Below are 13,930 nucleotides of genomic sequence, written 5' to 3'. Positions count from 1 at the left end.
GGCTTTGCATTATACATTTACAGAAGTGAGGGTGATTTAATTGTTATCAAAAATGTTAATTATTTAGAGCCATCACAAATGTCCAAAGGCACGTCCTTGTTTTACACAAACATTGGTGAATGACATTGGCTGACATTGGTCTTCACAATTGTGCACCTTAAAGAGAGATTTAAATAAAAAGTTGTTGGTGAGTGGAACACACCACTGTCTTTATTTGTTTAAAGTAAAAATGCCTGTCCAGCTTTTCAGGAGTGACAACAGTGCATTGTCTCATATGATGATGTGTTAAACAAAACACTGCCCACATGTTTGCCTTAAACTAAGTAGCCCTTAACTGCCTGGACAGACAGCAGGCTGTTGCACTTTATGTATTTGTTTATTTTCAAGATAAGCGGCCTCTTTTATGGATAAGCAGCTGACGCTCCCTCTCTGTCAAGCTGGGACAGGCTGAGGGAAGATAAAATAGAGTCTGTTAATCTGGTGCTGGTGAGCAGAGAGAGCGATGTTATTGACCTACGCTGGCAGCAATGTGTTTCAATTATACACCGCCATCCATTTGTCAGGCAAGAGGAGCGATGGGAGGGGCACGGAGTTCAGGCCTGGGTTAGAGTCATTCTCCATCACTTACGATGTGTCTTTGGAAAGCACTTTAATTGAATTACCTAATTTATTCTTCAAGCAACAATGCCCGGGCTCAGACCCATGACGTGAGACAATTAGATACAAGTTTAAAATCTGGCAGTTTGCATACTTCATCTTTTCATGTACACATGGAAGAGGACAGCTAACTTATGGTGACTTTCACTCCCTATATAAGGTTTAATAATAAAAGAGCACTGTGACTTTATCAACAATAACACTTTCTGCAAGAGTCTTTGATGCAGAACAAGACCCTGCATAATATAGTGGCTTCTTTGTAACAACCACTTGTCAACATCTGTCTTTTTAGTTAATTCTGCATAGTTAGAGCACATGGTCAAAAAGAACCTGTTCTCTTATGTTTTCCCTCTTTGTTCACTGCTTACAATCTTCCAAAGCAGATTTTCTTGAATATTTTCCCCGATATTTGCAAATTGCACAGGTTTGAATGCGATTAATTCTAATCAAGTTCAATTTATTCTGGTAGAGCAGCTGGAAGAGGCCTAAGTGTTGACTGCGTTCTGTCTGAGAGCTGTCTGATGAGACGGCCAGGCTGTCGATCATTTCAGCTGCAGTTCCAGGTGTAGTGGAGGTTCTTGTGTTAGATGCGCGCTGGCCTACTTGCACTCTGGCCCCAACACCTGGCCGTTCACCAAACTCCAATTGTCGGTTCATCTATTCTCACCAGGACAAGTCTCACTGTCTGCTCCCACTATCTGTGTCTAATCAACAGTGTCGCTCTCCCAGTATCTCCAGAGCTCATCTTGTTAAAGGACCAAGTATTGTGGATAAAAATGTACTCTCTATAAGCATGTAATGTACACCAATTATGCTAATTTGCAGCGTTGCAGATGGCCCAGTGTTGATTGCAGCTTTAGGATCAGGAGAGGCCGTCTGAAATTTGAACATGGGACTCATGTGACGCTCATTACTGCACAACCTCAACCAAATATCCCATTGTCACTTGTCATCCATCTGTGCTTTCTATCTTTGACAGATAAGACTATGCTGAACTCTAGGAAACACTATCCCTAGTTTTAATTGGCATTTTTAGTTGAGCCTCATTTGGGCACGTCTTAAAACAATGAGCATCATTAAATCATCACAAAAAAAAACGCAATGACTGTGAGACAGAGGAAGTAAATAGGATTATCCTCCAATGTAAAATTGTGATAAATTTTACCAAGTGATTGCACAGTGGTTATGTTGTATGCTCAGATAATGGTAGATAGAATCATTGACACGCGTCATTTTCCCTTGACAGTCTACCTCATTGGAATATGGATAGATATCCACTCCCAGTGTGCAGGCTCTAGGGGCAAGGAGGATCCTCTCCAAATGCCAGTCCACTATGGGAACTGTGACATTCAAAGTGTGCCAAGGTGTGCTGCATGTGCAGTCAGATGTAAATTCATCATCGTCATCAGCCATGATGCTCTTTGTTCCGGCTATTGAGGCGAGTCAGTTTAGCCCCCAACTTCTTTTAGACCACGCTAAAGTGAACCCATGCTGATGTTCAAATGAATGCAGTCCTTTCATGAAGCCATGGCCATTGAACTCTGGAGGCTGAATATAGCCCTAAGTCCTGCAACCTTTGTGGCAGGGGGTTCCTGCCAGGCATGATTCCTGTTTAGTGAATAAGTGGGGTAATTATGGTGCAGTTGGGGCCATGCAGAAAATGTCACCAGCAGATAAACAGTGGGAGCAACTCTTCCGTAAAAGCCTGATTTATCCACCCTGGACCTCCTGTAGCCTGCAGATGAATTAGAAGCAGTTGGGTGTAAAAAACAAACTAGCTTCTCCTGATTTCACCGGAGTTCAAGGATGCAGATAATTGGAGAAACAGTAGTTAACAGATAAGGCCTGTGGTTAAACATTGCTTTGTCACATGCCAAATATCTGGAGCTGGTAGCTGCTGGTTAGGTCTGTGTAGGGTAAGGGCTGTGGGTGAATAATATTTTATGGTATTGTAGAGATTTAAAAACTTTAATGCTGCTTCAATAGTGAAAACTATAGCTGTAAAATAATCACATATGGTTTTATGTGTCGCTTTAAGAAGGCTAATGTTCAACCTATCCAGTCCGAGTCCCCTTTTGCTGTGTCTCTGATTGGAAGCCACATCCATTGCACTCCATTAAAGAGTGACCACTCACGCGTGACTACAGGGCGGCCTTTATAACATCATGAGCCTGGGGAAATGGGAGAGTCAGCGAGCTTCATTCCATTACCTGCTGAAATGGATGCCCCTGTATCTCCTCCTTGATTAGCTTTGTCTCGAATAACAATGATAGCTTTGAGTGTGTCTAATTGAGGCCGGGCTCGCCCTCCCTCACTGTGTGAAAGTGCTTACTCATTTTGTCTGTCCTTTTAATAATTACATTATCATTTTACGCCCCTGCTGGTTCCTTGGGAAGTGGGCCGGCGCTTGTGTTGAAGTGAAAGCTCATTATTGGAGCTGAATTATGTGCAGTTTATTGATCCCTATGGTGGATTATGGTGCTCTAAGTTAGTCTAGACAGAATAGTTAACCAGATGACAGAGAGGAAACATAGAGGCCCCTGGGGAAAGATCTCTGGGCTCAGTGAGCAATTAATGCCTGCCAGGTAATGGAATTTAAGTTTACACTAAATCCACCAATGCCTTGGCATTTGAAGTGCCTTATAAAAAAACATTAGCCTAATGAGATGGTCAAGACCAAGTGAGGCATTCTTTCTCTCTCTCTATCTTTTGCTCTCTCTCTCACACACACACACACACACACACACTTCTCTTTTCTTCTTGGTCTCATCCCGTACGGGCACAGAAACAGCCAACTAATACTCCTCCATTCTGATACTGTTACTGGAGTGGATGTGATGATGCTTCTTGGAAATGTGTTTTTCTCTCCTGATTCAGCCAAAGGGAAGTTTGATTGATAGGCCCCATTTATTCCAGTCAGGCTTTGCTAATTTTCCATCTTAGCTTGGGCGAGGGTGTGATGGTGTTTAGAAAAATACACACACACACACACACAAACACGCATATCTGTGGTAGACTTTCAGTTGCTGAAGTCTTTTGTAAATGACAGCCTTAATGGAAAAAAAATACTAGTCAGTCAGACAATATGCTGCACCTGTTCAAAGTATCCTTGCACATCCTAGGAGCGACACAGGGAGCCAAAAACTTTATGCTGTAATGAGGCCTGTATCGAGCTCAAAGCCCCTCTGTGCCTTTTGTGTGGTTTTAATGGCGTCCTTGGCTCATGAGCCTTGGTAATGTTAGTAAATACATACAGGAGCATGGATAAACTGGGCTGTAATCCACACTACCTGTAGATGAAGGAGGAAGGGAGTGATACCGAGGGAGAAGAGAGGAAAAGAGAAGCGACTGATTAGACTGGTTTTACTGCTCTGCTGCCGACCTAGAAAAACACAGAAGCCCTGACCTTGCATAGCAGAACCCTTATATATCTAATGATCTCTGAGTACCTTAATGATACAATGTGTTCTCTCTCCCGCTCTTTCCCTCCATTTTCCTACCCTTCTTTCATGAAGCTCTCTTTTAGCACAATCTTGTGCACACACGCTCATACACACTCACACAAAGTACACAGCCTTTAAAAACCCAGTCAGCAGTTTGGGCTCGGAGTCTAGCAAATGAGCTGTCCTATTGAAATAGAAAGGAGAGTGCTCTATGCTGTAGAAAATGCTGCTACGGCAAGCCTCACAGAAGAGGGACGGAGGGAAAATTACTTGTCCGGACAAAGAAACATGAGAGTGTTCTTTCACTACAAATGTACCAATTTACATTTGGACGGAGCAGATTACATCCATTTCTTCTGTATCTTATTCCTTTTTTAAGCCCTTTTCTTTCCCCCTCCCACCTACATATCTCATCACATTATCATTCATAAAACACCACTAAGTGCTGTAAGAGCTGCAAAAGATAAAAAAAACTTTCAATTTAAAAAAAAAAAAATGTCTTTTTCCCATATTGATTCAATGTTCCTTTATCTTGTCTCAGGTACTCCACTGGTTGTAACACACTTAAACTCCTGCAGTTGAATGGTGGCTGCAGTGTTACACAGCTTAATAGTACCATAGGCATATAACCAGCCATACTACCAGGCTTATATTCTATTTAATCCAAACAAGTGTATTTTCAGATGCATGCTGATTGATCGACCTACAACTTTATAGAAGGGAAGAAAAGTCTTCATTAAGCCTTTAAATGTTCTGGTCTTTCTGTCAATGTGTTAAAAAAAACAGCTTCCACTCACTTAAGTAATTCATTCTTGCATCAAACTCCCTCTCTTTGACCACTTAAAGCATAAACCTCCATTTGTTCCTGGTATTCCCAGCTCTATCTGTTCACAGTAATTAAGATTCCATTTTGCTCTGAATAGGAACATTAAAATGGAGGGTTATCGCTGTGCGTCTGTAGGCTCACCCAATGAAACACCTATGGTGACCTCTCTGATTTACCCAATAGGGGTCCCTTCCCCCCGCACCCACCTCAAAATCCCACTCCCCACACATAGTCATCTTGTTGTGTGGTCTCCTCTCTTCAGTTCTCTCATTACTCTCTGTGTGAAGGCCTGGGAGATGGGTGGCAGGGGAGGAGTGGGGCGGTTGCAGAGGAGGGCTTCTGTCCCTGGATGAGTGAGTGTGGATAAGAAGTTGTTTGAATTCATAATTGTGCTCTTGTGAAGGGGGAGATTTGTAAAGCAAGGCTGGGTTCATTGTGTGGCAGTGCGAGTCCGGTGGAGGGTGCGAGCCGCTCAAAGCTAATGTAATCTACGCTATTAGAGAGGGTTAATTAGCTGCTGAACTGGAGCCTGAAGAGCAGGCAGAGAAGGAGAGACATACAGAGAGAGACAGAAAGAGGGAGAAAGAGAGAGAGAGAGACGGAGGGCGGGCAGGAGGGATAGAGAGGTCTTCAGGGAGTCATTAGAGACTGCTTGTTGTAATACAGCCACACAGTCAATAAGGCTTCTCCTCTAAGGAGTAGAAGAAAAGACATGGAGGGAGAGAGACTTTCACACCAAGTGTGTGAATGTTAAAGTATGGTGAAGTAAAGGATTTTGCCAGCAAGCTTTGCTTCAAATCAATCTGTTATCAATATAAAACACACTATTATAATAAAACATTTGTCATATTGTCAACAAAGTGTCCAGGAAAGTCAGTAAAATAAAACTAGTTTTATTAAATTAAAAACAAAAAAACAAAAACAAACCAGGAATAGACTCCTTTCTTCGTGTTTTCTAAGGAGCTCTCGCTGGAGCATCTCTTTGACTCTGTGATAAAATATTAGATGAGACTGGGTGTGAAGCTACAGTGATTTCATGCTGTGCCTTCATGTTGTTATTTATTTCCTTTTTCACAGCTATTGCTGTTGAGAAGGGAAAAATTTTAATTCAGGTCCAATTTCAAAAGTACTGATCTAATTTTGGACTTTTGAATTGTTGAAGTTGCATTATTGATCTAAAGTAACTCCATATGCCTTACCACCCAGTATCTTTGTTACATTACATACAGGTAAATTGTATTACATCAGTTACATACTTGACATTAACGTGTGTTGTGCTTTTTTGCCCTGATAATTGTTGGTTGTGCAGTACACAAATGAGTGTGGTGATCAAAATGTTTATGTACCATCATCATAGGTGCATGTGACATCTTTCAGTTTGAGCTGTCTTGTTATCATTGTTAGGCTGGAAAATGGAGGAGAGTGCCTTGGCCAAATGTCTATCTCTTTGTGTTGTATTGATTAACATGCTCCAGAAGGGCCTGCAGAACAGCTGTTTTCTATTCTTTACTTCTCTCTTGCAGGTGACAATTGTAGCTTAAAGTATCTCATGTAAGCACCGCTGGGCTCCTACTAGCAGTCAATTTGTATTTATCATGTTGTCCTCTAGTAGTCCATCCTTTGCTGCCATGTTGTCGCTTTGAGCAAAACTTCTCTTAAGATGGGTAGCTAGTGTCTGTTCCCTTGGCATTTTAATTCAGATTAATTACTTTCCCAGGCCCAGGCGATCCATTTTTGTTTGTTTTTAGCTTTTTCTTGACCTTGAGGTGAAGGAAGAAAGAGAGGAAGGAAAAAAAAGCCCTCCACACTAGACTTATACCCTCAATTTAATAGCCGAGTGAGGTGTTTCTCCAGCATCATCAGATCAATGGAGAGTAAATAGCCCACACTTCTTGTTTCACAGTGCAGTATTGATCTTTTCCTCAGCCTCGGCTTCCCTTTCCCCAGCACCTCGTGTCTTTCAACCCCTGGGACTGTGCTGATTGCCATAGATTGGACAAGCTAACAAGCGCATGATGAGGAACCAGGCTTTCTTTTCTTCTCATAGGCTGTTTCATTTTTTCTTTGTGGCACTGGCATGAACACACACACAGAAAGACAGACATACACACAGGGACTTAAAAACATCAGATCTACACAGCTCAGCACCATAAAGGAGTATGCTGTTTCTTTCTTGTTGCCTTGTTATTCACGTTGTTCTTTCTTCATCTACACTGAGAGGATCTACTGTAGCTGTGCCTGTCTTTGGGATGTTTGCCAGCCTGATGGAGTCTACCAACTTAACAACAGAGCGACTGAGAGATACTGTGTGTTTCTTCACCTCACTGGGAACTTTATTTTTTTCCAGCTGGCACCGCGTTTGTTCCAGAACCCTCCATCATCTCTGAAAATATCTCAAGTGGCCTGCGGAGAGCGACACACTCTGTTTGCACTGGAGGACGGCAGTGTGGCGGCATGTGGGTAAGTTCAGTGTCAGTGCAGCAGACACTTTGCCGAAGTCCAGACCTGAGGGGGATAGGAGGAGAGATGAGGAGCCAAACCCCTCCCCACCGGTCCCAACCCCCTGATATTATTGCATAGGCAAATAAGGGCGAGGATTATTGTGCATGTGTGAGATATATTGATGACAAATTATCTGCAATTTAAACTTTATGCATGTGTGCGCGTAGGGTGCATTTGTGTGTGTTTGCTCTTGTGCTTGAGTTGGTGTGCGGTTTCATTCCTACTTAGCATGTAAACTTGTAATAAATCTTGTCAGGCATGGGTACGAGGGTGCTGCTACGTGGCTTAAGATCAATATGAAATGTGTTTATTGAATCCAATACGCGTTTCTCACAAGAGGGGAAATAAAGCAGCTAGAATAAGTGATCAGATATGCTTTAAGGCTCATTACAAGCCTGTTGGACATATAGATCTGTTTTTAAGCAACTCTGTAGGTTTGACAAGTTCATGCTGCACGCCGCAAGCCTGAGATGCTTTCAGAATTCAGAACTGTTAATCTACTTAATATTTACAAATCTACAAATTTTAATTTAAATTTTATTTGTTTAGTTCTATTTTTTTAGCATGGAGGTGGATGAGTTACTGGTATTTAATTATTTTCATTCATTCATTTTGGTGTTTTCTAAAGCAACCATCCATTAAGTACACACCTACAATTTCTCAACATGCAGTTTTGAAAGGTAATATGATGCACCAAAATTGATTTAAATATTCTGGTTATTAATAAAATATTGCTGTGGGGCCAGTGAATCGCTTGCAGAACAAGCTAGCAGATTTTCTTAACTTGAATTTTGGTACAAGTTTGTGCTACCTTAGTTTCTCTTCCTGATAAAACCTCAATAATATTCTTTACTAAATTAAGCAGTACTAGTTCCAACTTTGTTACCTGGTCTGTTTTTTGTAACCCCTTCACTTCCAGTTCTACCCCAGCTAACCACACACACACACACACAGAGAGAACAATTGCACATCAATTCCTTCCCCTCTTCTTGGCTCCCTGTGTTTGCATGTGATATTTTAGGCGACTCTGGGAGGGATGACAGTTCTAACTAGGCCTATTAGGTAACCCTCAGGGTGCCCTCAGCACTGATTTGAGCACCATTAATTTTCTATTATGGAGTGCTAAAGATGTGCCCCTGCACAGTCATTCACCTGGCTTATTGAGTCTCGCACACACCAATTGTGGACTTTTCCAGGGCAGTGTTGCTGAGGGTTTAGCGCGACCCCTCTGGGGAGCTAATTTATTATTTGCAGATATCGATCTGGCAGGGTAGGCCAGCCAAGCCGTGGCCGATGTTGACTCTGCTCTGGCCTGTGGCGACTTTAACCCATTCCAGACTGAAGCAGACACACATGAGATGGATGGTCAGTGGCTGATAGCAGTTGTTTCAAATTCTTTCCTTGTTCGGAGTTGTTTATTTAAATTGACAACTGATGGAAGCAATTTGCAATAATGAAAGGATTGGTCTTATCTTTGTGGTTATAGAACCTTTATTTTCACTAACAGATAAATAAGCAGACACATCCACAAAATCACGTACGCACAGTAAGCACACACACACACACACACACACACACACACACACACACACACACACACACACACACACACAGTGTCTGGCCTGTCCAAGGGAAATAAAATCACAGTTAAGAGGAAGGAAAACAAATTTAGAAGGTCAGACAAAACATTTATCAAGCTGCGTGTGTCTGGTGGGTAAATAACAGAGGGACAGTAAAGGGCATGACTCTGAAACAGCCAGATAACCACAGCAGATCATCACAAACAGTCTTAGATTCACTGCAGAGAACAGATATTTCTCTGAGGGTTACCTTTAGAGCATTTAGTAATATTCTCTCTCCTGTATTGCTGTTTTATTTTGAACATAAAATTGAGTTATTACAGCATGCACCCATGTGACTGAAATGATAACCATGAAGAAAAAAAGAGACATCTTTGATGCAATGTAGCGCTAGACACAGGATAAAATACATAAACCAAGAAGAAACCTGAAAGCACAGACATTTCTGAGATGGAAAAAAGAATAAAAATATATATATTTTTTTATATATATATATTTGTCTATATATTGATGTCCCTGTTGTGCACACATGCACACAAACTCTATTAGTTTACTCACACCCACTTACACAATTATGCCCAGGGACCAATAAGTCACTTCCCACAGGCCTCCTTAAGGCATTGCTACAACCTCATAGTCAGCTTAGTCTGTCCTCAGCGTAATTAGTATTTAATGCTCTCACCGAACCTCAGAGGTCAAACAGCAGTCCCTATGTGTTTGTGTGTTCGTGTAAGGTTGCCGAGCCAAGTGAGTCACAAGGAATCACCAAGGGGGAGGTAAAAAGCTACAGATTGGACAACTATTGAGGTGTCCTGTGATGAGGGCTGAATACAGGGTAAATGATGTTAGATGTCCAGAGAGGAATTATGGAGAATAATAGACCACCATTTTCCTTTTATACCGCCTGTTATGATAGCGTTTTGCCTGATCTTTATGGCTCACAATATAAAATAAAGGTCAGGAAATTTCCCAGAGATTAAAGTGCCTCCAACCAATCCAAATTTGTCCATACTCCTTCTGTAAAGACCATTTCATGGTTGACAAGGCTGTCTCTTGTTGAGCTTGGCTCTCTCCCCTCAGAAGATGGCTCACATCCATCTTCTATATTCATGTGAGTCACTGAAACAGAGGCAGAGGTCAGAGAGAAGACATCACTGACGAGGAAACATGATGGAGTAGATTTTCCACTGTTTTGCTGTGTAGTCTCTGCTAATGCTGTTAGAAAGTAGTGGGTAGTAGAAGCCCTGATGAGGAGTACGGCACAGGGAGGAAGCTCCTTTCTCATGCCAACACTTGATCATCTGATTGCTACTAGAACTAGATGCTAGATGCTCATCACAGCTGTCTACTCTCTGCATTAGAAATGGTGAAAAAAGGTGATTGAAAGGGATTGAAATGGGTCAAATGAGGTGCTTCACATCATCTCTTATTTTGTCGCTGACTGTCGTGACATCTAGATGGACTGAATATGAAGAGACACGCCTTGGTTCAATGTGTGTGTTTTTGCATGCAGCTATGTTTACTAAAAATGGTACACGCTTTTAGTTTATCATGAAATTTTTCATTGGATTTACATCCATTACAGAGCTTTGGAACGTGTGCCATTACAAATTGCTCTATATGTAAAAGGAGTAAATGTGGTTCTAAAGCAACACAGTTGTCAATAAGCATCAAGCAGACGTTGCTGACGTGCCTGCTGTCTCATCAGTAATCAGGCCAATCTGTTTTAGCAGAAAATGGCCATACACGGCGCAGCATTGATGGAAATGTCTCATTTCAACTTCATGGTGCCTTAAAAAGGCAGAGCAAATCAGCAAATGTTCATGAATTTGACAGAAGAAGCGTGGAAATTCTATGACAACTAGTTGGATTCGGTGAGCTGAGTGCCAACACTTTGCATTAAGTTACACTAAGCACTAATTGGATGCTACCTGGCTCTACATCACTAGCAGCTCTGAACAGGATCAGGATCTGGCTCTGACTAACAGCAAGCTCTGTGGTGTTGCTGGCTGATTACCCTCAGCAAAGGGAAAACCGAAACGATGATGAGAAAAAAATCCCCTCTCTTCTCTCGCACAAACCCTTGGCCCTGTTGGCACTGTGTGAGCCTTTTTGATTTTTTCTGATGTCCCTGAAATTGATTTTCAGCCATGATTGCATCGCTTCTCTGAGGATAATCAAAGATTTTGAATAATTGCTGCAGTATGACTGTACAATGGGGAATAACAAGAATAGTGGCAACTTCCCCTTGCTGTCGTCTATGGAATTATTTTAGCTGAGCACTACCGTATGACTTCACAACATACCTCTCAAATGGTTCCCAGTTGTAAGCATGACGCCATATGTTTCAGACGTGCCTTGTAAAATCTTGCTCTGGTTTGATGACAAAACACACTATTGTGCTCTGGGAAGTCGTTTACTGAAATCTATTATTTAGGTTGTTAATATGTAAAAAAAATACTTTCTCTTATCCTGACTGATTCAAACACAGCTGATGGAAAGAAAAACGTGATGTACTGACAGCTCTCGCAACATTTCCCCTGCTTAATCTCGCTCCCATTGATTTAAAAACATCCTGAGGAAGTCCTTTTGTGCTGCCTCGTATGAGAGAGACATCACCATCCCGGAGCCACCCTTTTGTGCCACGGTGAAAGATGTTCTCTCGTTTAACACAGGAGTGTAACCGGTGTTTGCAAGGGGAGAAACAGATTGATTACGGGGGCCAGGGAAGATTAATAAGCTGCGCGGGGCAGTTATGACACCCATTGTTTCACACATGCCTTGTAGAGGTGTGCCTCCCAAAATGCATCATTGTGTAAAATATTGACCTAAAACATATCATTACTCTTTCCTGTGTGAGCTTGCTCTACTCTCAGAAGGAGGCTTCTAAACAGTAATAAACTGTCCTCAACCTTTTTTTATTTTTTATTTCTGCTGAGAAACTGCACTGGCCTTTTGAACAAAAAGTAAACATACTGTATTGTTTGTCAGAACAAACTCAAAATCTTATCATGTGCCTAGAGAGCAGAATCGGGGGCACTAGAAAACAGGCGGAGGCCACATTGTCTGGTGCCAACACTTAATAAAAGTGTCTGTCTCCTTGCTACCGAGGAGGACTCTGTCCCTGACGAAAGAGCCAGACAAATGAGAGACCTCTGGCTATGTAGTAGGAGGCTGGACCAAGGGGGTAGGATGTAACCTTGAGGAATAAACAGCGTGACCCAACAACTTGTTTACTTTTTCATAATGGCCTGTTGTTAGTAACTTTTCAGGGTTCAGTGCTGTGAGTTACAGCTGGTATGATTATTCTGTCAGTAGATGTATTGTACATTTTGTGGGAGTAGTACACTGGCTTTTATTAGATAAAGTGAAGTCTTAGCGGAAAGAAATAAAACTGTTATAATCAGTGTTCTTTTAAAGTAATGTAATAACAAACAATTGGATTAACCTTCTGTATTCACTATCAGCAGCTTTTGGATGCAGTCATGGATGGGAAAATAATGCTTTGCATAACAAAAATCTTTCACACTAAATGTTTTAAGTGCTAATGGCATTTCTGTATGAAGACTGAAGTGTATTCCAATTAGTCAAATGGCAAAGCTTGATGTTATCTAAAATTAGCTTTCATGTGAGATTTTCTTCCCTTGTTTTTTTTCTGTTCCTAGCTAGAGGCATGACTTTGTTCCCCTTTCTATTTAATTTGCTGCCAACCTGTTTTATTTATTTCTGCGGTTGCAGAAATTGCCTTTTGACCTTGATGATTACAAAAAGTAAGTGAATTGAAAAGGCATTGATACCCAGAATTCAGTGGGCTGGTGCACAAGGTTATTCATCTTCCTACCTCTGTTGCGGTTTCAGTTTTGCAGTGGTCAGATTTTAGTTCCCGCTCCACTGTTTTCATTATCTTGAGAGGGCAGAGGAGAGATTTTTTTTCCCCCTCCCCACTGCACTTATAAAGTTCTATTTCCTATTCCATACACCAGCACGTAGACACCTCCCCCCAATGCCATCTGTAATAGAGACATGACCCCTCCCTCCTTCATTAGCACACACACGGTAATTCTGAAGGCAGCATGTACAGTATATGCAGAGCTTCTGCAAACATGCATGAGTGCCAGCATTGCCTTATAGCACTCTGTGTTGTTTTCTGACATCTTCATCCTTGCCTCTCCTCCTTGGATCACTTTGTTTCATACACACCTACACACCACACTCACACATGCAGTATACTGATGATGCTTTTGACACCTGTAAAATATGGAAGTAATGACTTCTACAGGGGATGAATGGTGGAATGAGCCTACAATGGGTCTATATAGTGTCATGTTCGCATCGGGGTCACTCAGTTTGATTTAGGGGCTGCTAGGCAGTGATCAGAAATCATTTCCATGTAATGGTGGAGGAGAAAAGAGGGAACTTGACAAACATCTTCTCAATAGCCCTTTTATGTGTGGTTTTCCTTCATATTACAAAACAACCTATAGAGACCAAAACTGCTTCTATTAAGTTAAGTTAAGTGCACCTATGATAAAAGTCAGACTTTTTATCTTGGTGATGATTGATCATGTGTCTGTGAGTCATCTTTCGTTCTCCTTTTGTAGTGATGATAGCCCTTTTTAGCAAATAAGCAGATGTGTCCACACCTGTAAATACATTTTTTGTCATCAATAATTTTATGTAGCTTGTTTGTGTTAAATAAAACAAATGTTTATGCTTGTTATTGTTTATCAATGTAGGCAGCTGATACGAGTTTTGCTGATGAAAATTTACAGTTATAATGTTTAAAGTAACTCATTTGTAGCAGGGTAATAAAAAACATTTCACTTCTGTATGCGGTAAGCTGTGCAGTGTTGAATGTGTGAAAAGTATGGTGCATGAAAGAGAGGTGAGGGGGCTGTAGGGTGAGAAATAAAAGAGAAACT

The 13,930-nt window shown here is 41.4% G+C and overlaps 1 protein-coding gene across 1 annotated transcript in view; it reads left to right on the top strand.

Moving 5' to 3' along the window:
• LOC114441150 (ultraviolet-B receptor UVR8-like) overlaps nucleotides 1-13,930 on the top strand; it is a 96,863-nt gene that overhangs the window by 56,770 nt on the left and 26,163 nt on the right. Inside the window, exon 5 of the mRNA XM_028413936.1 lies at nucleotides 7,274-7,386. Coding sequence (XP_028269737.1) covers nucleotides 7,274-7,386 — 113 coding nt within the window. The remainder of the gene's footprint in view (nucleotides 1-7,273; nucleotides 7,387-13,930) is intronic.

This window comes from Parambassis ranga, chromosome 9 (assembly GCF_900634625.1).
Source record: "Parambassis ranga chromosome 9, fParRan2.1, whole genome shotgun sequence".
Taxonomy (NCBI): Eukaryota; Metazoa; Chordata; class Actinopteri; family Ambassidae; genus Parambassis; species Parambassis ranga.
This window is presented reverse-complemented; position numbering and strand designations above follow the sequence as displayed.